The sequence below is a fragment of the Podarcis muralis genome, chromosome 12 (assembly GCF_964188315.1).
Source record: "Podarcis muralis chromosome 12, rPodMur119.hap1.1, whole genome shotgun sequence".
In the NCBI taxonomy this organism is placed as follows: Eukaryota; Metazoa; Chordata; class Lepidosauria; order Squamata; family Lacertidae; genus Podarcis; species Podarcis muralis.
In genome coordinates this window covers 42,450,007-42,477,065 of record NC_135666.1, presented here as the reverse complement: position 1 = coordinate 42,477,065, position 27,059 = coordinate 42,450,007, and the positions used below count along the sequence as shown (strand labels likewise).

The window sequence follows — 27,059 nt, the reverse complement described above, 5'->3', positions numbered from 1 at the left end:
TACACTAAGGCAAACCATGTCTTAGCTCTTACGAATGGAGCAGCAGGAATAGGGGAGGAGTGAAGCGACCATGATTCTTTGTGTGGTTCACCTTTAAACTATAGTTAAGCAGTACTGCGCTGCCCTGGTGTCGGTGTTCCATTGCGCCAGAAGCGACTTAGTCATGCTGGCCACATGACCCAGAAGAGCTGTCTGCGAAGTGGATAAAAGCCGGCTCCCTCGGCCTGTAAAGTGAGATGAGCGTCGCAACCCCAGAGTTGTTTGCGACTGGAATTAACTGTCGGGGTCCCTTTACCTTTACCTTACTCTAGTTTAAAGTGAGATGTTACCTATGCCAGAGTTTCTGGTCCTGCCACATTTTTAAATCTTCAGATGTGCTATTCTCTGTACATATATCATTCATGCATACATCATTTCATTTGTATGTCCCCTACATTTGTATGTTAACACATTGCTCAAAGGCGGCTTACAATATGGGGGGAAAAAACCTTAATTACAATCATAGAAGACATAAAGAATGTTTTAAAAAAAAGTTTTAATTTTTTTTTTTAAAGTACCCAACCAGATTAAATGATTTCCACATAAATCATAATAAGATCTGAAATGAAGATATAAAACAGCAACACCCCACCCCCCAAAAAACCCTTCCCTGAAACATACCTCAGCCACAAAGAGTCTGCTCAGCAGCCTCAGCTTTTGTAGCTGGAGTTAGTCAGGGCCCTGTTCACCCAAGGAGGAAAAAGGCCTGCAAGGCAGGGAGCAGGCCTTCCAGGACTCACAGCCAAGATGGTATAGTAGCCATATGTGTGTGCTGGGGATCATGTGGGGAGAACAACTTCTTAGCATATATAGGCCATGGAGTGCTCTAAAGCAGGTATGAGAAACCTGTGGTCTACCATATGTTGCTGAAATGCAACTCATGTTATCTCTGATGTTTGGTAATGTTGGCATCTGAAGAGCCACAGTCCCCCAACCCCAGTTCTGAAGGTAGCTGGCACTTTGAATTAGGTTCCAGTGCTACTTTTTCAGTGGGGTTGCTGTTGTTATTCATGTCACGTATATACCACTTTATATTTTAAAGAAAAAAATCTAAAGCTGTTTACAATACATTGAAACATCAAATAAACTGGGTGTGGGGGATGAACCATGTACTCCTTGCAAAAAAAAAAAAAAGTGGGATTTAAATGCAATAAATAAGCTCTTCGGCTTACCTGCTTAAGAAAGCCAGGTGGAGATGTCAGTTGCCAACCTGCAATCGGACCTGCACCAGTTGCAAAATGCGCTTTGAGCATGGCTAATTTCAAACACTGCTTCAGAGATAAAGCTAAACCGCAATTTTGCCCTGAGCCTTTTAGGTGTCACAGGCCTACATGTTCCCTCCTCTCTGTTGTTCTCTCCCTAGTCTGTGACAACCAGGTGCTGCTTTGGGTTAAATATCAAAATATACATTTTGCTACCAACTGGGAACCTGTGGAGTATGGAGTATGTGAGCTGAAGGCTCATTCACCTAGTGCCAAACCATGGTTTGGTGTTAACCTTTGAACCAACCCTATATGGCACTCTTCCTCCCTTTTAAAAGTGAGGGCACGTTTAACGTTTTGTATTATGGTGTGATGATGTTTCCTGTATAGAGGGGTGGAGAGAAATCTTTAACATGACCTAGTAGAAAGTGCAGAAGGTAATAGGTCAGATAAATTCCCATATTATTAAAAAAACCCTCTTCTACCAAAGCCAACAATATGGAGGCATGTCCTCTATGCATCAAGAAAGTTCCCTCTTGGTTTGTATCTTTTCCCCTAGTGGCAACAAACATTGCTACTAGCCCAAAGTCTTTGCACAATGAAGAATTAGAAAGCTGTAGTTATTTTATTCATGGAAAAGGTTCTTACTTGCAGTTGTAGAATGGGATGAATCCGTATAGTTTGGTTACCTTTCCTCCTTTTATTTCAGACACTTTTTGATAATCAGAATAATGCTTCAAAAAAGGAAGAACCTGAACACATGAATAAGAATGATTCAAAGAAGATGTCTGTTGAGAGAGTTTATCAGAAAAAGACTCAGCTTGAGCATATTCTCCTCCGTCCTGATACATACATTGGTTCAGTGGAACCTGTAACTCAGGTAATTTTTATTTTTCTCTTTATTTAAAACAAGTATTTATACTGTAGCTGAAGGTTTCAAGCAATGTTTCTGTGTGGTTTCCCCCTCTATGTCAGTCCAAATATATGGGAGGGATACAGAGAAAAAACAGTGCTGAGAATTAAAAATACATATGTTCTGTGAATATTTAAAGTAATAGCAATAAATATTTATTTTAAAGTTCAGTAAAGTAAACTCTTGTTTTTGTGTGTTTGTGTGTAGCTGATGTGGGTGTTTGATGAAGATATAGGAATGAATTGTAGAGAGATTACCTATGTACCTGGCTTATACAAGATCTTTGATGAAATTCTTGGTAAGTGTTTATAATTTTGATATTCTGCCATCCTCAGCATTTTCAAAGTGCTTACAATGGAATAATTTAGGAGAGTTTAGAACTGGCAAAAACATGTTAGTAATCAACCATGATAAAGAGTAAAAATAGATTGTGGGATTGCATGCTCCCTTCTTTCAGGGTCATACGCTTACAAATTCCCTCCATTCAACCCCTGCTGCTCTTAACTATGACTTGGGCTTATACTAATTTTGAACTGATTAATGTTCAGTGTGTATTTCCAGTCCAGAATTTGCAAAGATCCAAATGGTAAATAAGGAGTGCAATCTGTTCACAGTTAACCATAGTAGTTTTTGAGGAACTCAGCATTGTAAGGGACCTCTAGGGTTATCTAGTATAACCTCTTGCTGATTCAAGAAACTCACTACTGCATAACACCGTACCATTGTTAAGGGTGGAGGGGAATGGGAAACCAGCAAACAATCCTACAGCTTATTCCCTGTCTCATAATCATAATTATAATGGCCATGTACCATCACAGCAACCTAAAATTCCTTTAATTTTATGTGGAACACTAGAACTATGCATTGGTGAGGTTTTCAGCTTTACATTTTGTATGATCAAGGATTATGGCGGCATTGGGAACACCATAACTGAGGCTCACAAATAAATCAACACAAGTTATTAGCTCATAAAGTATTTTACCAGCCTCCTATTCGCCCATGTTCAGGTTGATTGTCTGTGAACCTAAGAAGATAAAAATGCCAACTTTTGTAAAGATTCCTTACCCTGGTCATCTGAAGATAAATATTACTTGTCACAGGTGACTAGTGAGTGGATATTTACAAGCTTGCAATAATTTTACATCGGGAATCTAGCTCAATGGTAACTTCAGCGAAAGTACTACTGTACCATCACCAATACCATGTACAATTTTATTTATTTGTTGTCATTTCATATTAGCTATTGGCACATGCTTGCTAAAATATTCAAGCATACCAAAAAGCTGGGAAATTGTCATCCTGATCCTCACTCTGAATCATAATACTTGATTTTAGACCATTTTATTCATCTGAAAGCCTATATTATTCCCCACCACCACCTCTGTAGTATAACTAAAGAGGACTGAGATGTCTGACAACTTTTTCTGTTAAAATAAATTTTCTATGAAGTTTACTGGCACAGAAGTATTCAGTAGCCAAAGTATGGCTGGTCCATTAATCATGGTATTCCACACAATTTACTAAATTGCAAGTAGAGTTACCACATCTTACATGTTTCATAGGTCTTTTGCAGACAGAATTTCAACAGGAATTTCCTAGCATAAAGATGCATTATTAGAATAAGTTTCGCAAATTGAATTAGACTGTTGTGCAGCTGTTAAAAACACAGGAGCTCTGTCAAATTGGCTGAGAATTTCCCCTTAGTCTAGTTTTTAAAACATGATTTGTCCACATTTAGGCAAAATTCATAATATTTAGTTCAGTAAAGGGATTTTGTTTTAGAGGGCCAGAGTACTGTTTTAATGATTTCGGGTAATTAAATTAAAATTTAATATTGCCAGATCTAATAGAGGCAGGAAAGGATTATATATGTGTGTATGATGTCCTGTCACATGGAAAACATTGTAATCATGTAACTAAAACTACGTGTCAGACTACTGAGATTCCAATACTATAACCACTTAGTTAGGAGTATGCCTCCTTGAAATCAATGGAGCTTACTTCTGAATAGATGTGTATGGGGTAGTACTGAACAGGATAGCAGTAGTACTCTTGCCTTCCGAATCCTGTACAGTGGTACCTTGGGTTACATACGCTTCAGGTTACAGATTCTGCTAACCCAGAAATAGTACCTCGGGTTAAGAACTTTGCTTCAGGATGAGAACAGAAATAGCGCCGCGGTGGCGTGGCAGCACCGGGAGGCCCCATTAGCTAAAGTGGTGCTTCAGGTTAAGAACAGTTTCAGGTTAAGAACAGTTTCAGGTTAAGAACGGACCTCCGGAACGAATTAAGTACGTAACCAGAGGTACCACTGTATAAACAAACACTTTCAGCTTATATCCTCTTTGCTGTCAGAGGTGGCTAATAGCCATGTGTTTGGTGTTGAGGGGAGGTGAAAGGGAGAAGCAATTAAGAAATGCAGCATTAAATCACAATGAAAAATAGTGGAAACAGCAACAGCAGAAAATTAAAACAAAATGTATGTGTCACAATGGCATTCTTCACGTCATAATGCCATTAAGAACTGGTTAAACTAACTAGAAGTGCGTCGTAGTATATTTTGTGACTAATATTTCTTAAGGTGAATTAACTGGTACATTTGAGTAGCCTTTTACTGATTTACTCTTCTGCCTGGGAACATCATCCATGAATTCGGGAGTCACAGATTTCTCTTCTAGATTTGTGAGCTCCCAACATTTCAGCTGCCAGGGATCACATCACATTGGGGAGACAGGCTTATCTTGAAAAACTGGTACTGGTATAATGTGTGAACTATCCATTGGTATTATGTTTGATATTGAAAAAGTAGAAAAACTAAAAGAATAAAGTTGGGGCCATTGACATCAGAATGAAATAAGTAAGAGTACAGTGATAAGTAGCATACTAGAAAGGTCTGAATGAACTCAGTGGACTGTTTCAGGAAGATCATATGATGTGTTAAAGTTTCTCAGAGGTATATCATGTGTTGCATGTGAATACAAAAATATTTAGCTAGTTGAAGTTGGTTGGATATTTACCTAGGTAAAGTTTTTTTTACTGCCACTAAGAAATGTTTATTCTTTTTTAGTAAATGCAGCAGACAATAAACAGAGGGATAAGAATATGACATGTATTAAAATATCAATTGATCCGTAAGTAAACTTCTTTTTCTAATTTACCTGAGAAAAGGGCATTCATTTTTTTGTAGTTGACATGTTTAAGTAAAATTTGGCTTGCATTATTTAGAGTACTTAGAGCGAAGGAATGTTAAAATGCATATGCATAGAAAAGACAGTTAACAGGAAGGCATTTTAAGTGTTAAGTCTGCAGTAGGCAATTGCCCCTGTTTTTATGGATGTGATATAAAACTGAGTACATTTTTAAGAGATTACTTCATTGAGTACTCAACATATGCAGATTTTCATTTGTACAAACAGTTTTGTTTTTTTAAAGCCAAAAACATTCATGGGACACTAAAGGTGCATTTCCACTAGCAGAAAGCATTTTTTCATGGAAGGGGTCTTCACTTGGTGGAATAGCAATACATAATAAGTTCAGAACAGTTGAGAACAGTTCTTGTGTAAGACTTTTCACAAGCTTATTCTCGGGTCTGTTCATTGCTTGCTACAGTTTATAGCCTACAGCCTGTGTTTTCCTTAATTCATTTTTATATAGTGCAAATCTTAAGACAACCCTGGTTACTTTGGCACTGCGCTTTCAGAATTTGTGCTTTAGCCCAAATACATTGTTTCTTTCTGCTCATAGTTCTTTGTTTCCATCTTACAGTATGTATATACAGTTGTACCTTGGAAGTTGAACGGAATCCATTCCGGAAGTCTGTTCAACTTCCAAAACGTTCAAACGTTTATTGGTTTATAATCGAAACAAACACACAGTGGGGGAGGGGGGACAAACATAGCACATAACTCGTAAAAAAGAAAGAAAAGAAAAGAGTACATTGTGAAAACACAAACACATTTCAGCCATCGACTTCCGACCTTCTTGGTGTGGGTTCTTTGTTTCCTTGTTACCTACCTCTATTTTTCAATAAATTTAACCTGTATTATATCTTATTTGTATTCTTTATACCTTATGCAATTCCAAGAGTTATTCAAAGCATTCTAAAGTTTTAATATGGGGAAATGTTCTTTTAAATATTGCCAATAGATCTCCCATTCCTTTTTAAATTTTTGGGTCATTCTATCCCTGATCTTTTCCGTCATATTCGCTAGTTCCATATATTCAAGTAGTTTAACTTGCCACTGCTCTTTTGATGCCACTCCTTTCCACCCCTTGGCAATCCAAAAACCAAAGCACAGCTTCTGATTGGCTGCAGGAAGCTCCTGCAGTCAATCGGAACCCCCATCAGACGTTCGGTTTCCAAAAGAATGTTTGAAAACCGGAACACTCACTTACGGGTTTTTATCGTTCGGGAGCCGATTTATTCAGGAGCCAAGGCATTCAAGATCGAAGGTATGACTGTAAAGTATTTTGAGACTACAGTCAATGTGAAAACTGAGTAAGGTTGGGTTAAGGATGGCTTTGTATTTGTGAAATCCATGAGTTACACTTCTATCTTTTGCCTGAAAGGTGCCCTGAAACCTGAGCTTTCTTTTTTTCTTTTCTTTTTTAAAGTAAGGTTATGGGGGGAAATGTGTAGATACCTTTTCTGTGAAAAGAGATTGAGTACAGTGTGATCAGTACTCACTTTTCCTGGTACAGAGGAATTCTCCCTGTTGCTATTAGACAGCAACAGTGTGTGTGTGTAAGCGTATGCAAATTCAACATTGTGTGACAAAATATTTTTTGACAAAATATTTATTTACATCTCCAGTGAATCAAATATTATAAGTATCTGGAATAATGGAAAAGGCATTCCAGTCGTGGAACACAAGGTAGAAAAGATGTATGTTCCTGCCTTAATCTTTGGACAGCTGTTAACTTCCAGCAATTATGATGATGATGAGAAAAAAGTTACAGGTAAACATTTTGTTCAGGACCTATTAGAGGACTAATACTAATTTGTTGTCATCATTTTGTAATGCTTGGCTTATTTTTGATAGAAGGGAAATGCTTTGGCTGGCAATAAAGTATATCCAAGATTTAATTTGACATTCCTCTAGCTGACAGTTCCTAGTCCTTTATTAATACATAATGTGTATACTTACTGGAATCCCTTGTGCACACTTAGTAGCATTAGGAAATGTTTAGTAGGACAAACAAAATTTTGGGATAAATTGTTTTCTAAATGTTTTCCCCTTATTTTTTCAGGTGGTCGTAACGGCTATGGTGCAAAACTTTGTAATATATTCAGTACAAAGTTTACAGTTGAAACTGCTTGCAAGGAGTACAAACACAGCTTTAAACAGGTATGCTGGTTTCCCTTTAATTCTTTGGACTTACCCTCTTTGGTTGAAAAAAATCCCCCTTTTAAAAGCTTTATATTGCACAAAATATATCCATTTGTAATTCTTTTGAAAATACCAATTAGCTCAATGAGATGTTTGGTCCATTTGCATCTTAAGGATATTTGTCTTGTTTGAAAAAGTCCTAACATATAACTATAGAAACATGTATGATTCTCCTTAATTGTCTTAACCCTAGTGGAGAACTAACAAAAACTACTATTGTGTCTTTTTCAGTGCATTCAGTTTCTGGTCAGTGTGCGTGTAAATTGATTTATCTTCTCATAAGAAGGTGGTTGGCCTGGTTTAGGAAAATATTCTTCACTGCTGTTGTTCATAGCTGTCAACTTTTCCCTTTTCTTGTGAGGAATCCTATGCAGAATAAGGGAATTTCCCTTAAAAAAAAGGAAAAAGTTGACAGCTATGGCTGTTGTTACCATATCTTTTGAGATAAAATGGAGCCTCATTTCTAGCCTTCTCAATATGGCATCAGCATGTATAGTTTTTTCACCTAAAAGCTGCTGTTACAAATATGTTGCAGCATAGGATGAAAATGTTTAACTGAACTATCTATCAGGGTCACTGATGAATGATAATCCAGCTTCTACCTAGGGTTTTAATAGGTCATAAGATTTTATAGTAACTATATTTGTAATGTATTTTTGTCGGTGTTTGTCCTTTGATGCTATGGCCTGTCGGCTACGCAAATAAAGTCTATTGATTGATTGATATCTATTTTGTAATTTATGAACTTCTATGTATTCACATTGTGGGTGGCGCTTGCAGGTGGCACTGTGGTGTAAACCACTGAGCCTTGGGCTTGCCGATCGGAAGGTTGGCAGTTCGAATCCCCACAACGGGGTGAGTTTGGTCCCAGCTCCTGCCAACCTAGCAGTTCGAAAGCACGTCAAAGTGCAAGTAGATAAATAGGTACTGCTCCGGCGGGAAGGTAAATGGCGTTTCCCTGCACTGCTCTGGTTCACCAGAAGCGGCTTAGCCGTGCTGTCCACATGACCAGGAAAAACTGTCTGCGGACAAATTTCGGCTCCCTTGGCCAGTAAAGCGAGATGAGCGCCGCAACCCCAGAGTCGTTCACGACTGGACTTAACTGTCAGGGGTCCTTTACCTTTTTTATGTATTCACACTAGGAAATTTTCCAGGAAAATTTAAAAACAAAAATTGTTCTGAAATTATGTCTGACTTCCGCTGCTAGTATTCCTGTAGGGTTAGCAAACTTTTAAAATAATTTTGTGATTTATTTAATTTTGGAGTCACTCCATAATCGTTCTGAATCAATGATGCAGTGGCCCACAATCAAGTTATTTGGTTGCAGTATCAGTTATGACATGGGAAATAGTTATACGTTATACTTGCCATGTTTTTGCTTATCATCATGTTGGGGTGGTATTTATTTTATTTTTTAAGGACAAAGTTTGAACTCTTCGTACTGCCCTTGAATACAGATTTAACATACCTGCAAATTGCAAGAATCAACATTCTTCTATGCACCTTTTTTGGTAGAATATATAAAGATTGCTACTGACATGTACTCCCTCTCTCTTTCTCTCATTTTTAAACAAAGACTTGGATGAACAATATGATGAAGACTTCTGATGCCAAAATAAAACATTTTGAAGGCGATGACTACACATGTGTCACATTCCAACCAGATCTTGCTAAATTTAAGATGGAAAAACTTGACAAAGATACTGTGGCCCTAATGACAAGAAGAGCTTATGATTTGGCAGGAGCATGTAAAGGGGTCAAAGTTATGTTTAATGGAAAGAAACTACCTGTAAGAGGCTTAGTAAATTATTTCCATAATTGTATTTGTGTGCTTTAAAACAGTAAGTAATTAATTTTGTAAAATCACAGGTGAATGGTTTTCGTAGTTACGTTGATCTTTACGTAAAAGACAAGTTGGATGAAACTGGAGTTGCTCTGAAAGTTATCCATGAACTTGCAAATGAACGCTGGGATGTATGTCTCACTTTAAGTGAGAAAGGATTTCAGCAAATTAGCTTTGTGAACAGTATTGCTACCACAAAGGTGAGTTGTTTTACATAATTTACAGTGGTTGAACTGGTAAACAGCATAAAGGGAAATGTGGCATTAAGCTACTCATGAATGTCATGTTACTGTGGTTAAAATGTCCAACATTTAATTCCCAAGCACTACGTAAGTTCCATTTTTTAAAGAAGACATTCAGTTTAAATATTTTGCAATAAATTTCCTTAGTAGACAAAAAAGGTGAGAGACTGGCATAAGGCATGAATAGATGCATCCAGGTTATTTTGAGTTTATTGCAACATTCACACTTTTTAACAATGCCAACCTTCCCTAACCTGATGCCGTCCAGGTGTTTTGGATGACAGTTCTTATTATCCCATACCATTGGCTGAGGCTGATGGATATTGAATCCAAAATATCTGAAAGGCACCAAGTTTGGGAAGACAGAACTATGCCAGTGGTATGCATTCCAGGTTTGGTAATTTGTAACATCCTGTGCTCTCACATATCTTAGGCCAGGCACCCCCAAACTCAGCCCTCCAGCTGTTTTGGGACTACAACTCCCATCATCCGTAGCTAACAGGACCAGTGGTCAGGGATGATGGGAATTGTAGTCCCAAAACAGCTGGAGGGCCGAGTTTGGGGATGCCTGTCTTAGGCTCTCTTATGCAGTTCATGGAATTGATATATAATTTATATATAAAATAAAGAATGCTTGTGGTGTATGTGTACACATGCACCTTTACTAGTTTAGAGATGTTAGAATATGAGAGAGAGAGAGCGCAAACATTTCTGGGTATCTTATTTATTTGTCCCTCCTGTGGAAACTACAGATAAATTAGTAATTAGTAATTCTAAAGTTTAATTCTCTCTCTTTACTGACTTCCTTTTATTTTTAATTTTAAGGGTGGTAGGCACGTTGATTATGTTGTAGATCAAATTGTTGGAAAATTGATAGAGGTGGTGAAGAAAAAGAACAAAGCTGGCGTTTCAGTGAAACCATTCCAGGCAAGTTGATCCTCGCTTCGGAGAAAAATATTGGTCTGTCCTCGTTTCAGATAAAAAGGTTTATCATTTCGGTATCTTTGATTCCTTTGTTTGTGAGTGTGTTTGCTTTTTGAACAGGTAAAGAACCACATATGGGTTTTTATTAATTGCCTCATTGAGAACCCGTCTTTTGATTCTCAAACGAAAGAGAACATGACACTTCAGCCTAAAAGTTTTGGGTCCAAATGCCAGTTATCAGAGAAGTTTTTCAAAGCAGTAAGTATTGCTTATTTATTTGATATTTTTATGGGAAATATGGGAAATGTAATCCTCTTTGCATGAAGGAAGGGAACTATGACATTCAGATTTATGTGGTTTTTTAGTATGACAGTGTTGACTGTCCAGAAATGACTGTTAATGTGGCTGAATAGAAAATAATTAATTACCAGAGCCCTCCTGGTTTTGCTTGTAAAATACCCTTTTTAATAAATGAAATATTAAGGTTATTTTGCGCATGATAAATTTTGACACTGCTTTTGTAATGCAGTATATCATTTTTGGAGAGAAATCGATCCTGACACTTCAGTATATTTTATTTCTATCAGTGTGAACCTTTTTTTGTATTCCTAAGAATGACTGTGATTTTTTTTGTTTTGTATTATAGGCCTCTAATTGTGGTATTGTAGAAAGCATCCTGAATTGGGTGAAATTCAAGGCACAAACACAGCTGAACAAAAAATGTTCATCAGTGAAACACAGCAAAATTAAGGGCATTCCAAAACTCGATGATGCTAATGACGCTGGTAAGAGCAAACTGTCTTCTAGCATAGTTACCTGTATAAAATATGCATTTTATTTTTTCATAAAAAGACTAAATGACCAACACACATATTCAAAATTTTGAACAAATATATTTTCCCTTTGAGCAAATACGTTTTCCTCATGCATTGTAAAAATGACCCTTTTCAGCATTAATGTCTTCATGCTGTGCACAATTATGTTAAAGCAAGCTTCTCTTTTCCTCTTTATATTGTTTGCCACTGAAAGATTAATTCTGGACAAAGGGTTTAAAACACTTTCTTATATAATTGTTGATTAAAAGAAGCAAATCATGTCAAATATGCATCTCTGCCTTTTCATTCAATCAGTTGCTTTTTAAAAATTGAGTTAACTGTGTGTTGCTTTCTTGCATATAGTCTTGGCTGAAGATTTCATCAACTTAATTTTTTTGTCTCTCTCTCTCCCCCCGCCCCCCCTCCCAATTTGAAGGTGGCAAACATTCCTTGGATTGTACATTGATTTTAACTGAGGGAGACTCTGCCAAATCTTTAGCTGTCTCTGGCTTAGGTGTCATTGGAAGAGATAGATATGGCGTGTTTCCACTCAGGGGTAAAATTCTCAACGTTCGAGAAGCATCTCACAAACAGGTAAGGAAAAGCCATTTAAGAAGGTGGCTGATGAGTGTATACATAATACACATATAACACACATATGTATGTCTCTGTGTAATAATATGCATGCTAAACTGTTGCTTGCCTCCATTTCTGCTTTCTACACAGATTATGGAAAATGCAGAAATTAACAACATCATAAAAATTGTAGGTCTACAATACAAGAAAAGTTATGAAGACCCAGAGTCTCTGAAAACATTAAGATATGGCAAAATAATGATCATGACTGATCAGGTCAGTGAAAGATTTAGAATTCAAACAACCCATCCCACTTTGCCACGTTGCTTTGAAGATAATTCTGTTCTCCTTATCATCTCTGTATTACTTTTCATATCACTTGTCTGGCTGCCTCTCAGCCTTTATTTCACACCACCTTGGCAACACCCCCTCTTTGCTCCTTAGTGATTCGGACATTCATATTTGTTTAGCCCCCTTGAGTCCTGTCAGGGGGAAAGGTGGGGTATAAATGAGTTTAAAATAAAATAAAAATTAAAAATACTTGTGCCTTTGTTCAGCCTTGACATTTCATTTATTTTTTATATTTAGGATCAGGATGGATCTCACATTAAAGGCTTGCTGATCAATTTTATTCATCATAATTGGCCTTCCCTTCTGAAACATGGATTTCTTGAAGAATTCATCACTCCAATTGTAAAGGTAAGTACACATTCTTCTGACACTAATTATAAGCATACAGGGACAAAAAATTCATGTTCTTTTCTGATGTCAAACATTTTCAAAACAACATCCTTCTATGTAGTAAAAAATATATATTCAGGGAATAGATACCTTACTGAGTTGAGTGATATCCTAAAGCAAAAAGTGACAAAAGGAAAGAGAATAAAGTCAGATACATACAAACCCTTTCTTGAAATATACCAACAAAAGAAAAACGTGAAAAGTTGAAATAGAAAGAAGTGGTAGAACTAACTTGCCTTTTATTTTTCCTTCTGACTTTGGGGAATTTGGAAAGAGAACTCTGGGTTAGAGAGTTCCATTTGTTTATCAAATTGAGGCTTTGTACAAATGCTGTAATATGTTCAGAACTGTGATTTATTTAGCATTGGCACAGGCATTCGCTGCATGAGAATAAAATCACAAGCACTGGAAGAAGTATTTTGCCTGGACATTATTGGGAAGAGTCTGAACACATCTCCCATATTTCCATCTAGGCCTCTTCTCTTCCCCAATCCAATTCCTGAAGATCTGGACCTCAAATAACTTGTGGTGCATGAAGAGAGAAGGATTAATGGGGGCATGGGAGCTGTGTACTGATCATTAGCTGTAATGTGTGAGAGAGATGGCGGGGGAACTGCTGCACCCACAGCAATCTATTTTGAATGTTATTTTCATAAACTTGAATAAAAAAATAGTTGCAGGATCTAACTTGTATATCTTTTGTTTTTAAGGCAAGCAAAAATAAACAGGAACTTGCCTTCTATAGTATTCCTGAATTTGATGAATGGAAAAAACATATGGAGAACCATAAAGCGTGGAAAATAAAGTACTACAAAGGTTTGTGTTTTAACTTCCTTCCCCAACAGCCAAGTGCCAAATCCTTTGAGATCCAGTCCAGTTAAACTTATTAATAACTAACAGCCCGGTCTTTACATGTTTTCTCATAAGTAAGTTCAACTGAGTTTAGTAGGGCTTACTCTCAGGTAAGCAGGTATAGGATCATAGCCTCAACTCAAAACCAATGGAATAGTTAGTTGAGACATAGCTACTCTCAGTGAGACTTAGTCGTTACTAACTTCAGCTAAATTGACCTTTGGATTTCTTCAAGTGTTATTATTGACTGGTGGCAAGCTGTTTTATCTTTTGCCTCTTAGGATGTCCTCAAGTAGCTTTAAAATTAATTTCTTAAAAGGTTGAGATGGAAGATGGACTAAATTGGCATTTTTTCTTTCTTTGTCTCTGGGGTAGGTTTGGGCACCAGCACTTCTAAAGAAGCAAAAGAATATTTTGCAGATATGGAGAGACATCGAATTTTATTTCGATATGCTGGTCCTGAAGATGATGCCGCCATTACATTGGTAAATAACCTCTTGCTGTCTGTTATCTCCTTGCCATTTGTAATTATATAGAACTCTGTCTAGTGAACTTCTTTCCATTAAAAGCCCCAAACATTTTTCCCCATGTTGGATGGCATTCCAGCCCTTTGATCATTTTAGATTTCTGTTTTTGTATCTTTCCTAACTCTTCTGAAACCAACCAGAACTGTACTCTGGATATAATTTATATAATATCATTCATATAATTTATATATAGTATCATAAGGACACTTGTTGCTTTAGTTAAGGTAAAGGTAAAGGGACCCCTGACCATTAGGTCCAGTCGTGACCGACTCTGGGGTTGCGGCGCTCATCTTGCTTTATTGGCAGAGGGATCCGGCGTACAGCTTCTGGGTCATGTGGCCAGCATGACTAAGCCACTTCTGGCGAACCAGAGCAGTGCACAGAAATGCTGTTTACCTTCCCGCTGGAGCGGTACCTATTTATCTACTTGCACTTTGAGGTGCTTTCAAACTGCTAGGTTGGCAGGAGCAGGGACCGAGCAACGGGAGCTCACCCCGTCACGGGGATTCGAACCGCCGACCTTCTGATCGGCAAGTGCTAGGCTCTGTGCTTTAACCCACAGCGCCACCTGCGTCCTGTTGCTTTAGTTAGTTTGCTATTAATGCTGAATTCATACAGTTTTTTAAAATAAAATACTCTACCACATTGAGTTGACTCTTCGATTGATCTATCTACTTTGACTTCAAGGTTCCCACAGTAGGAGATGCGTGTAAGTGTGCCGATAAGTTGTACCTGCTGAGTAGAAAACAAGTGAAGCTGGGGGTGGGGGGAGGACATTGGGTTGGCTATATGGCTTGCAAATGCAGCTCACTTCATGCTCAGCCAATGTAAGGAGCCACCATGCAGAATAATTTGGGAAGGAGGCTATGGCACGCATCCCAGGGGCGTGGCCTCGGCACGCCCCTGGAAGGAGGCAGTCTTCTAGTTCACTATTCTCCTCTCCTGTTGGTTCCTACTTGTAAAGTATTTAATTTCAAATACATAAACAATAATTGTTTAGGATACAGGTCTAGTAATGTTGGGTGGAGGAAAAACTGTAGACACAGAGTTGACAAACATTTTCCACGTTACTATGTTTGTTACATGGCTCTTACCTGTTTTGTTAGTACTGGAATCATTTATCCTTCATTGCCTCCTTATTTCTGTTTTATCACCTTGATAGAGCGTGCAAGACATGCAGGAAAAAACTGCAGAAAATTAGTGCACACAGGCATTAAAAATTGATAAAATAGCTCATAGAGAGACTGCAACAGTCAAGTTCAGTCAGCCCAATATTTAAGATACTCTGACATCTTGGAGGTTGTTTCAATCATGTTGCATTGTTTAAAAAGCAGACTCTTGCACTCCTTATGTTTCATGATATTGCTGGTCTGAGGTTATTGCTGGACTGAATTTAACTCAGCCAGACAGTAGAAGATTCCCCTCTAAAAGTATTACTTCAAAAGAAGGCTGGATCAGGTCTGGATCAGAAATGCAGGTCTGCCAAGCTAACATGGAAACCATATTCACCACCTTCTGGCCATGTGCACAATTGTCTCTCTTTTATAGCTTGCAGCATCCCCCCCCCCCCAGTTGTGCTTTATCTAATTATAGCGTGTGAAATGTTTGTAGGCCTTCAGTAAGAAAAAAATTGATGACCGAAAAGAGTGGCTGACAAATTTCATGGAAGATAGACGACAGCGTCGATTACATGGATTACCAGAGGTAATGTTTCAGTACAGAACTAAGATGGAGTTGCAAATGTTATTTCTGTCGATGTTAAAGTAATAATAGCTTCTCTTTATTTTAGCAATTTCTATATGGTACAGCAACAAAACATCTCACTTACAATGACTTCATCAACAAGGAGTTGATTCTTTTCTCCAACTCAGACAATGAGCGATCCATTCCATCCCTTGTTGATGGTAAGTGAACCTTCATGGAATATAGCATCTTCTTTTATTTATTTTGAAGATGCTATTATTTTGAAGAAAGAAGAGGAGTGGAAATCCTTTAAACTTTGTTTCTCAAGCATGTAATTATCGAACGGGGTATTTTTATTCTATTGGTAAAGAGTACAAATTCCAAAAATGTTTTTTTAAACTTGATTTTTCAACACAGGTTTTAAACCAGGACAACGCAAGGTTTTGTTCACTTGTTTTAAAAGAAACGATAAGCGTGAAGTTAAAGTTGCTCAGCTGGCTGGTTCTATTGCTGAGATGTCAGCGTACCATCATGGAGAGGTGAGTATGAAAAGAAGAAGAAGAGGAGGGAAATTCTCTGTGCCTTGCCTGTCACTTATTTAGTTTTGCAGAATGGTTGCTTTGGGGTGGCAGGGCAAGGCAAGTTCTCAAAAGTAGGCCTGCCTCACTCCTTGCTTCATCTCTGATGGTTTCAGTGATGAGTGAGTATAGAAGACTCTCAGCTCAGCTCCCAACTTCTCATCACTCTTTTCATCACTGAAGCTATAGATTTGTTGCAGATCATGCAGGACTCAGAATTGTTGTTGTTGTTTAGTCGTTTAGTCGTGTCCGACTCTTCATGACCCCATGGACCAGAGCATGCCAGGCACTCTTGTCTTCCACTGCCTCCCGCAGTTTGGTCAAAATCATGCTGGTAGCTTCGAGAACACTGTCTAACCATCTCGTCCTCTGTCGTCCCCTTCTCCTTGGGCCCTCCATCTTTCCCAACATCAGGGTCTTTTCCAGGGAGCCTTCTCTTCTCATGAGGTGGCCAAAGTATTGGAGCCTCAGCTTCACCATCTGTCCTTCCAGTGAGCATTCAGGACTCAGATTAGCATTTTTTATTTGTGCTGACACTGGGATGGTGAATGTGTTAGGGAAAAAAGTTCCTAAAACAGTGACGGTCCTTAGATATGGTGCTCCCTTCCCCAACTTGATGGGCCATTTGCTAGTTAGGTCAGTAATTTATTCTGCACTCGTTTGCAGGTTAGCTTTTGGTGAGGAAAATGTGTTGCAGTAGTAACAGTGCTCTAAACATTTTCTTCCAGCAAGCTTTGATGATGACCGTTGTCAACTTGGCTCAGAACTTCGTTGGAAGTAACAATGTCAGTTTACTGCAGCCTATTGGTCAGTTTGGTACTAGGCTTCACGGTGGCAAGGATGCCGCAAGTCCTCGTTACATTTTCACTATGCTAAGGTAAAATTTTGTTCAACGCACAAGTGGAACTAGTCTTATTTAAGTGGTACAGATTGTCAGTGTATATTGGTGATTGAGGGAGATACAGTGGTGCCCCGCAAGACGAATGCCTCGCAAGACGGAAAACCCGCTAGACGAAAGGGTTTTCCGTTTTGGAGGTGCTTCGCAAAACGAATTTCCTATGGGCTTGCTTTGCAAGACGAAAATGTCTTGCGAGTTCCTGCAGGGTTTTTTTCCTCCCCCCCCCCCTTTTTCCCAAGCCGCCAAGCCGCTTATCAGCTGATCCGCTAAGCCGCTTAACAGCTGATCGCTAAGCCGCTTATCAGCTGATCCGCTAAGCCGCTTAACAGCTGATCGCTAAGCCGCTTATCAGCTGATCCGCTAAGCCGCTTAACAGCTGATCGCTAAGCCGCTTATCAGCTGATCCGCTAAGCCGCTTATCAGCTGATCCGCTAAGCCACTTATCAGCTGATCCGCTAAGCCGCTAATAGCGCTAAGCCGCTAATGGGCTTGCTTCGCAAGACGAAAACCGCAAGACGAAGAGACTCGCGGAACGGATTCTTTTCGTCTTGCAAGGCACCACTGTAGCTACAGATCATTAAATGAGTATTTCAAGGCACTTGCAACTTTTCATGGATTGTTGACAAAACTATGTGAGCCTAATAGTAAAAGTGGCTCGATTTCTTTTTAGCTAATTACATTTCCATTCCTTCCATTTCCTAATATGCAGTGGTTAGGAAAAGTGAATAGTTTGTTCACTGCATTTTGTTTGAGACAAAGGCCTCCTGTTTTCCCAAAGAAGAGACCTGCATTTAATAACTCTGGAACTCTTGACTTTCTGCTGTTTAATGCTTAAACTCTGACTTCAATGGGTGAAACATGTTTTGGCATTCACACATTGTAGCAGAGCACTGCTTATATATCCACTGGGCATAAGGCACCAAAAGTTTTTCGCAACTAAATCCCATTTTGCAGTCTGACTTTTCTTTTGCCAGATTGTGCCCTTGAAGTTAGACATAACATACATACATACATACATACATACATGCTGCAGCAGTTTTCCCAGTCCCCCCTCCCCCCAGCATTTACTTGTTAATATCTTTAGCTCCTGGTGACACACTGGGATTTCAAGCCTAAACACTAAGCCATTTGTTTTAATTCTGGTGTGCTCACAGGTTGGCTCACAGATGAGCTAGCAACAAATGGCTTACTTCTCTAAAGTGTGATTTCTTTCCCAACTGCTCTTTCCTGTGCCTTTATAACTTGCTAGGGTTTGGGACCAGGTGCTGGAACAAACCATGGTAAAGCAAGACTGGGGTTGGGTTTGGACTTAACATCAAACTATAGTTAAAATATACAATGGCTTCACGTTGTGGTTTGTTGGTGGAACACAAATTATGTTTGTCTGCTGGGTTTTCCTACAAACCATAATTAGGCTAAGGAAATCCTAGTTAAGTATTACAGGCAAACCAGACCAACGAATGAAGAGAGAAAAAGATGAAATGTTATAGGAACGAGCACCAGTAAAATGATACTGATTTCACTTTGAATAACATTTCCCAGAACTGTAGGATTTGGAATTAAAGATTACGTTTTTTTCTGTCACAGGCTGCTTGCATAATATCTCTGGTATATGTTTAGTAGGTGCAGTGACAGTGAGCTATGGTATCAAAGTAGTGTTCTGCTGTGAAAATATTGAGCTAAAAATATATCCTGAATGCTAAAACAAATATAACAATGACAACTCAGATGATAAGCAGACAGAAATCTTTGGTGTCTTCATGAGCTGCTTCCAGTGAAGGTAGACAGTACGGAACTAGATAGGCCAGTGGCCTGATTTGGTGTTAAGCAAATTCCAGTTTAAGTGCACTTAATACTAACGGATTTCAAAGAGACGAAAAACATTCTTTACTATGCACAAGGCTGTACCTCAAAGTCTGTTTCAGAGGCTTCTTATACATGCACAGGCATCCTGTTGAGTGCATTATTGTTTACTGAGAATGCTGTGCAGTATGTTAGAGGAACCATGATGCTCTCAGCTGGTGCAATAAAAAGAACAGTTTATAACTTATTAACTTAAAAAATCCCTTTATTTCCTTTCTCTTTAAAGCCCTTTAGCAAGGCTGCTTTTTCCTACAGTGGATGATAATCTGCTTAAATTCCTTTATGATGATAACTTGCGTGTGGAGCCTGAATGGTACATTCCCATAATTCCCATGGTCTTAGTAAATGGTGCCGAGGGCATCGGAACCGGATGGGCATGTAAAATTCCAAACTACGATACCAGAGAGATTGTGAACAACGTCAGAAGAATGCTGGACGGGTTGGACCCACATCCTATGGTAATGCAATGTTCACGGCAGACCAATATATTATAATGCTTTCATAAAGAAGACAAACTCGTGACCCCTCTCATATGGCATTATTTTATTCCGTCTTGACAAAATATGGTATTATTGTGGTTGAACGTGTTTTCTCAAAGAAACTTGAAAATTTGCAGAACTAAAATGGAAGTTCTTTAGTCACCAAATGATTCAATAATTGGCTATGATCCATGTTTAGCAAAGATCTCCTCACATATAGGAAAGCTAGCAACTTTTCACTAGGTTTTATCTAGAGTAACTTTCAGAGTGGAAGGGCGATACGCAAAGGAGCACCTCTGCAGTTTCCACAGTTGTGGCTGCTAGAAAAAGGTGTAGCCACGATGGCTGCCATTAGTTTCTTAGGAATAAAGAAAACTTTACCAAGGCTTACTAGGGGGCATGTTGCTAATATGTCAATCTTTAACATTACAGCTTCCAAACTACAAAAATTTCAAAGGAATGATCCAGGAACTTGGTCAGAACCAATATGTAGTGAGTGGGGAAATATTTGTGGTTGACAGGAACACAGTGGAAATCACAGAGCTTCCAGTTCGAACATGGACTCAGGTAAGTACTTTTAAGATGATTTTCTGTTTTGAACATTTGTAATCCCCCCCTTTTAAATAACTATTTTCCCTCCTTTTTAAATGTCTGTATAGGTTTACAAAGAACAGGTGTTAGAGCCGATGCTGAATGGAACGGAAAAAACACCAGCATTAATTTCAGATTACAAGGAGTATCACACTGATACAACTGTGAAATTTGTTGTGAAAATGACCGAAGAAAAGCTTGCTCAGGCCGAGGCTGCTGGACTTCACAAAGTCTTTAAGCTTCAGACAAGTTTAACTTGTAATTCTATGGTAACTTTTCTATATGTTTGACTACCAGCACTAATAACACTTTAATCATTTTTCTGTTGCCGTGGCAGCAATATATTCTGTATACCATGTGATTAAAATGCCTCCCTTCATATTTCCTTCGATACAAAAAGCAAAAGGGGGCTAATAGTAATTTGAGGTGGTAAACCTTAACTTCAAAACTTTATCAGACAAATCTGGTGTAAAAAGTGTAATTTCCCCCCTAACAATAATAAGAATAATAATTTATTTATACCCCCCCCCCCATCTGGCTGGGTTTCCATAGCCACTCTGGGCAGCTTCCAACAAAAGATTAAAAATACATTAAAATATCAGTCATTAAAAACTTCCCTAAACAGGGCTGCCTTCAGATGTCTTCTAAACATCAGATAGTTGTTAATTTCCTTGACATCTGACATTAAGTACAGATGGGTCTGATATCTGGTCATTAAAAATATTGTACAACCTGCACAATGCCTATTCAGGTGATCTTAGAATAAAAACACTTTGACTCACTCAGCTGGTGATTTGTCTATAATTTTAAAGAGATTACTCAAGATTTGAGAATTCCAAACTCCAGGCAAAATTGGGGGCTCTTAACTCTTTCATTATCTCCCTTTGAAAGTGGGTATGGGACAGGAGTTCAGTTGCCATTTGAATTTGAAAAAAGAATTGTATCCGCAACACGTGTACCTAATTGCATTCTGATCACCTCATTGTTTTCAACAGCATGAATGCTGAATTGCAAGTCAAGCCAAAGTCCTCCTATACTTGGATAATGATTTTAATATGAAATACTTGAATTTGACAAAAATTAATAATTCATATATACTTGGCAATAAAGGCTGTTAAATGCCCAGAAAAACTATCAGCACCAGCTTAGTTAAAACTTATTTCAAATAATTAAAATTGAATCTGAATTGAGATTCTTTAAAGCCTTGCTGTACTACCTTCATGTTAGTTGCATGTGCAGTCATATAAAATATTCACATACCTTGTACGTACTTAACTATATGCAGTGTTGAAATAATCAAACATTGGCTGGGAAGGGAAGACCTTCCAGGGTTAGAGACTGAAAGAAGAAAGGAAAACTCCCAGGTGAGAATTGGGATAGTCCACAACTTTTCATGTTAGGCAAGGGTAAAGAGTTACTTTTGAGAGAGGACCCTGAGTTTTCATTTCTCTTTCTCTCTCTGTTTTTGTTTTTATTTAGATTACTTTCTTTTATTATATTACAAAATAAGCTTAAATAAAACCTTTTTTAAAAAAGAAAGAAAGAAAGAAAGAAAGAAAATAAACATTTTATATTTGTGCAGGTGCTATTTGATCACATGGGGTGTCTGAAGAAGTATGAAACTGTGCAAGATATTCTGAAGGAATTCTTTGACTTGCGATTAAACTACTACAGCTTGCGCAAGGAGTGGCTTGTAGGGATGTTGGGGGCAGAATCTACCAAGCTTAACAATCAGGCTCGCTTTATTCTAGAGAAAATACAAGGGAAAATTACCATAGGTAAGAAACATGTGAAATTTAAAGTGCATTATGAAATTGATAAAGATGTAAGTGAAGGAAAATAGAAACATAACATTTTTTAAAAATTGTAATTTGTTTTCTTTTGTTTCACATAGAGAATAAATCAAAGAGAGATTTGATTCAAATGTTAGTCCAGAGAGGCTATGAATCTGACCCGGTGAAAGCCTGGAAAGAAGCACAAGAAAAGGTAAACTATTTAGGTGATGAGCAATTCCCTCTAATAGATTTTTTAAGGAAAATATTAATCTTGGCCCTTTCCTTCTGTATGAGAGGATGTTTAGGGTTGCAGCTTAAATTAGTCCCAAATTATGAGTAGTTAACTAATTTATAACAATGCAAGCTGTACATACAGCTTTGGCTGGATGTTTATTATCTTAGAGAAATTACATTGTTGACTTTGGTCTTTGCCACATAGCTGTTTGCTATTTCTGTACAGCTCCATAAACTATTTCCTTGACTACATGTCCCATCATCCCTGGTCATTGACCATGATGGCTGGGGAAAATGAGAGATGTAGTATGACTACAGCTGGAGATTATCCTATCAGTACCTCAAGCTGAGTGGCAGAACTCCTTCTCCCAATGAAAATGCTCTGGCAAAGAAATTAGCAGTTTCCAAAGATGAATGAGATGTCTGTAGAAAATCATGTAAATAATTCTCTTCTGATTATGCCAAACTCTGCCTCCATCTGCCACAATTACATGAGTAACTCTGCCCCTAAAACAGGGGCATTGTGTAACTGGTAGGCCACAGTAATTTTAAGACATTTCAAGTTAGTTTGTTTGAGAACCCACTGCTGTATTGTAGAGAGATTTGTGTGTTTCTAGCTGCACATTATAGCAGCTGTGGAACTTTGTGTCCTGGGTACTACGCTATGATTTTTCCCCCATTTTATTTATTTATTTTGCTCCTACCAGGATTCCTTGAGCTTCCCCTCTGTAGATCACCAGTATTGTAGAAATTTAACCTAAATAAAATACAAAGTCTTTAAGTATAACCCTTTGTAGCCGTAGGATATATGAATAGCAGCATAACTATTATTATTATTATTATTATTATTATTATTATTATTATTATTATTATTATAGGCAGCAGAAGAGGAAGAAATGCAGAACCTCAATGATGACAGTTCCGACTCTTCCGGATCTACCTCAGGCCCAGATTTCAACTACATCTTAAATATGTCTTTGTGGTGTCTTACTAAAGAGAAAGTAGAAGAAATCATTAAGCAGCGGGACACAAAAGTAGGTATCTTTCAGAGTTCCTGACCGGAAAGTACTTCCTAGTCTGATGTATGTGCAGCTGCATTCTAAATTCTAAAATTTATTCCCCCAAACCCAAACTTGCGTCTCAGAATTTGCTCATTGGTTTCACCATTACAATGCTATTGATCAAAAATATGTATATAAAAGGTACTATGTACAGATCTTTGCATGAGGATGACTGTATAGTCGCTGTCCCAGTTTTGTTTCATTAACATTTGCTTATCTTGGATGTTCAGAATATGTTTGTACAAAAATCCTTTCTGTATTTGTCACCTTGAAGGGAAAGGATCTCGCTGACCTCAAGAGAAAATCTCCTTCAGACCTTTGGAAAGAAGATTTAGCAGCCTTTGTAGAAGAGCTTGATGTATGTACAGCATCAAGGATTAATGTTTCAGTTTCAGTTTGTCAACATAGTTTTTGTTTCAGCAAGTAGTCTAGCAAAACTGTTGTTTTTTAATATATCAAAGTCTGTTGGCAGAAGAGGTGGAATGAGGATCTGTGTAATTTCACACTTCAGAGCTATGTTCTCAGACACATATTTGCTGCAAGTGTTACTGTGGCAGAAAACCCAGAATCCAGGGGGTTTCACCAGTCTGTAGGTTTTGCATTTGAGTTCAGCATGTTTAGCTTTGAGTGTCTATAGTTGTTTACTTATTGCCCAATTTTCCTACATACTTGTTCCGTAACGTGGTCTACCCATGTTTCTTGACAAAGACATTACATGCATAATACTTCTCTTTTAAAAGCTTTTGACTGGTTCTCAAATTGAAGACGTGGCAGGAATTACATAGATCTCCGCAAAGACTGACAAATAATAATCTTTCATCTGCTTTACATAAGGCTTTGTCCAAAATTACTCAGATGTTTTACTCAAACATTCCTTAGGATTAGTAGCTAGTATTGCCTGTCTTGGATGACATAATGCAGTTATAGCATTATTTTAACCTGTTTTTTATACTCCCCTTTTTTTTTAAGCAGACATAGATTTTCTGTATGTAGTAGTAATAGTTCCTCTTTGGAGATGTTTATATTTTTCTTTCATTTGCGTTTATTTTTAGAAAGTAGAAGCACAGGAAAGAGAAGATGTCCTGTCTGGCATGACAGCAAAACCTATTAAAGGCAAAGTTGGTAAGCCCAAGATGAAGAAACTTCACCTAGAAGAGACGATGCCATCGCCATTTGGTAGGAGAATAGTTCCACAGATTACATCTGCTATGAAAGCTGATGCCAGTAAGAAACTGCTAAAAAAGAAGAAGGCAAGTCAATATGTCTTGTTCCTGATTCTTATATATTATTTATTTTTTGTACAATTTATACCCTCCTTTTTATATCAAATATACTGAAGGCAGCTTAAAGAAAATTACAGAAATGCTAAATAAAGACATCAATTTAAAACACCAAAGACAGTAAATGTAATATGATTTAAAAGCATTGGTAAAACAAAAGTCAATTAAGAGGAAATAATTTAAAATGCCCATAGTGCCTATCTCCAGTGCCCATCTAGAAGTGGACAACTTAGCAACTAAGGAGCCAGACATCCCTGTCAAGGGGAGCTGTTCCAAATTTTGGGCACTACAACCAAAACCACCCTATGTCTCATGTTGGTCCATTCACATTGGCTAAAGGGGACACAGAGAAAAGGTCTTGAAGACTGAATTAAGTGACTTGGACAGGTTCATATGGGAGGAGGCAATTCTTGATAAAGACCTGAATGGCCTGGGATCAGGATATAAAGATCAAACCAGAACTTTGCCAATCTGTTTCTGGATTCCATTCAATCACTGAAGCTGGTAGATGATTAACATAAAATGAACCAGTCTGGTAACCTCAGGCAAAACACGGGCAGCTGCCTTGTCCAATTGAAGTTTGCAGGCTTCAAGGGCAGCCCTGTGGAATGTGCACTACAGTAATCCAACCTGGAAGTATCTGGACTGAGTGTGAATGACTAAGGGTTCCCCTCACCCCCCAGACTGAGGGCATCATTCTCATCTGGGCAACCTTTGGGAGGGCATAGGCTAAAGTGAGAGAAACAACAATAGGCTAGTTTCTACACACACCCACACACATGCCTCCATCTGGGCAACCAAGATGCATTATCAGGTTGAAGGACATTCCAGCCAGGCAGAAATGTTCAGCGAGAGTAAGACTGGTGAAGGTTGTGACCTGGGGTGGAGTCCTAAGGACCAGATAGAGAGCCCTGCAGGAATTGAAGTTCCTAGAAGCACTCTGAAATATTGTATCAGCTCAGCAAACATTATTACACCCAGCCATTGCATTGACCTAATTCGTTTGGTTAAATTTCCAGGGAGAACTGGATACTCTAGCAATAAAACTGGAATTTGATGAAGAGTTTGGTGGCATACCAGTCGAAGGTGCTGGTGAAGATTCGCTGAATACCTCTGCCCCAGTGGCTAGCCCAGTGGCCAGCCCCGTGGCCAAAACACCTAAGCCCAAGAGAGAGAAGAAAGAGCCCAGTAAGTAAACAGAGAGTGACTTTGGATGTCACAAAGAAGCATCGCTAGCTGAATTCATGTATATCAGAAGGAAAGCTCATGTGGATAAATTGAGTGGGGCCCAGATTCACAGTGCCTTGTTCCAAGAATCATCATCAGCCAAATACTCAGTGTGCAGAACTGCTCTGTAATGCCTGAAGCAATAGCACATAGATATGCTGCAGATATAGATATGGACATATATATGATTGTTTTTTTTAAAAAGGAACTGCACATCTGGGTGTGCAGCTACTTTCTGGATACCCAGAGTTTTCCTCTCTTCATGGCTGCCAAAGACTTTGGGTATAAGAAGCAGCTCTGTATTTTGGCAGTCTTCTCTGAAAGAACTTGAACAAGCGCATGGTTTAGATTGGTTGGAACTATGTGCTCAAGTCAAATCAAGGGACCCATGTTAAGTGGCCTCCATGGTTCTCGGGGAAGCATTGATACTGATTAGTGTGCCTTATTTGTTGTCCTGCCTTTTGGTTAATAGACTCGTGAAAGGTGTGAATTGGCCAGGTTTTTTGCCAAATGCAATAGTTCTTTTGGATTCAGTGAAGAGCAGAGGAGACAAGTAGATACCTTAGCATTTTATATGACATGATTTTCAAAACTGGCATCCCCACCTGCATCTTGTATTTGGAGTGCTTAATGAGGTAATGTGTTTCGACATAATTAACCTGGAAAATGAAAATGCTTTAATGCAGGTTATTAAAAAAACTTTGTGTAGGGAGTATGTATAATAAAAGATTCTTTACTGTACTGAGAATTAAATTTTATTCTAGGCCCTAGGGTCAGAAGAACACCGTCTTCCGCCACAAAGTCCAGTGCAAAGAAAGTGAAGAAACGGAACCCGTGGTCAGATGATGAATCTAAATCTGAAAGTGACTTGGAAGAGAACGAACCTGTGATTATTCCAAGAGACTCGTTACTTAGAAGAGCCGCAGGTAATAATGAAAGTGTGTTTTTCAGTTTATGTGCAGAATGCAATGAGAGCCTTCTAGAGCTATTTAGCTAAAAGAGGGGCACTGCTCCATTCAGGGGATACTTGCCCACTGTACCTGCTTGCGTGCACAGGGTTTCCACTGGATATACCTTAATAAAGGCTCACCATAATTTTCTTCTTGAAATGTACGGTATTGCACAACAGATGACTGTGTTTGGGCATCATGCAAACCATGGGGAATGAGCCACAGCCTTCTCCCTCTCAAAAGCCAGCTTCATGAACCATGGTTTCAAACACACCACAGTTAAAATCAACCACAGTTTATTGGGTGGTTGCCAGAAGTAAAAGCTTCCAAATTCATCTTCGCAGCTTATGCTTCAGGAGAAAAGTGTGCAAGCCTA

General features: G+C 38.4%; 1 protein-coding gene across 6 annotated transcripts in view; it reads left to right on the top strand.

The window, feature by feature from the left end:
* Window positions 1–27,059, top strand: part of TOP2B (DNA topoisomerase II beta) — a 43,067-nt gene that overhangs the window by 5,329 nt on the left and 10,679 nt on the right. For 4 of the 6 annotated variants that reach the window (XM_028750662.2, XM_028750661.2, XM_028750660.2 and 1 more), the window contains exons 2-30: window positions 1,951–2,121; window positions 2,362–2,452; window positions 5,222–5,285; window positions 6,968–7,113; window positions 7,405–7,502; window positions 9,121–9,333; window positions 9,414–9,587; window positions 10,455–10,556; window positions 10,674–10,811; window positions 11,200–11,338; window positions 11,805–11,962; window positions 12,095–12,220; window positions 12,533–12,643; window positions 13,396–13,501; window positions 13,913–14,022; window positions 15,676–15,768; window positions 15,854–15,968; window positions 16,165–16,286; window positions 17,054–17,202; window positions 19,313–19,544; window positions 19,998–20,132; window positions 20,225–20,425; window positions 21,739–21,934; window positions 22,051–22,142; window positions 23,044–23,199; window positions 23,501–23,584; window positions 24,279–24,476; window positions 25,526–25,694; window positions 26,498–26,659. In XM_028750662.2, the coding sequence (XP_028606495.2) occupies window positions 1,951–2,121; window positions 2,362–2,452; window positions 5,222–5,285; window positions 6,968–7,113; window positions 7,405–7,502; window positions 9,121–9,333; window positions 9,414–9,587; window positions 10,455–10,556; window positions 10,674–10,811; window positions 11,200–11,338; window positions 11,805–11,962; window positions 12,095–12,220; window positions 12,533–12,643; window positions 13,396–13,501; window positions 13,913–14,022; window positions 15,676–15,768; window positions 15,854–15,968; window positions 16,165–16,286; window positions 17,054–17,202; window positions 19,313–19,544; window positions 19,998–20,132; window positions 20,225–20,425; window positions 21,739–21,934; window positions 22,051–22,142; window positions 23,044–23,199; window positions 23,501–23,584; window positions 24,279–24,476; window positions 25,526–25,694; window positions 26,498–26,659 (4,051 nt within the window). Of the gene's footprint in view, window positions 1–1,950; window positions 2,122–2,361; window positions 2,453–5,221; window positions 5,286–6,967; window positions 7,114–7,404; window positions 7,503–9,120; window positions 9,334–9,413; window positions 9,588–10,454; window positions 10,557–10,673; window positions 10,812–11,199; window positions 11,339–11,804; window positions 11,963–12,094; window positions 12,221–12,532; window positions 12,644–13,395; window positions 13,502–13,912; window positions 14,023–15,675; window positions 15,769–15,853; window positions 15,969–16,164; window positions 16,287–17,053; window positions 17,203–19,312; window positions 19,545–19,997; window positions 20,133–20,224; window positions 20,426–21,738; window positions 21,935–22,050; window positions 22,143–23,043; window positions 23,200–23,500; window positions 23,585–24,278; window positions 24,481–25,525; window positions 25,695–26,497; window positions 26,660–27,059 lie in introns of all 6 variants that reach the window. The other 2 variants (XM_077916289.1, XM_077916288.1) reach the window with 1 other exon arrangement.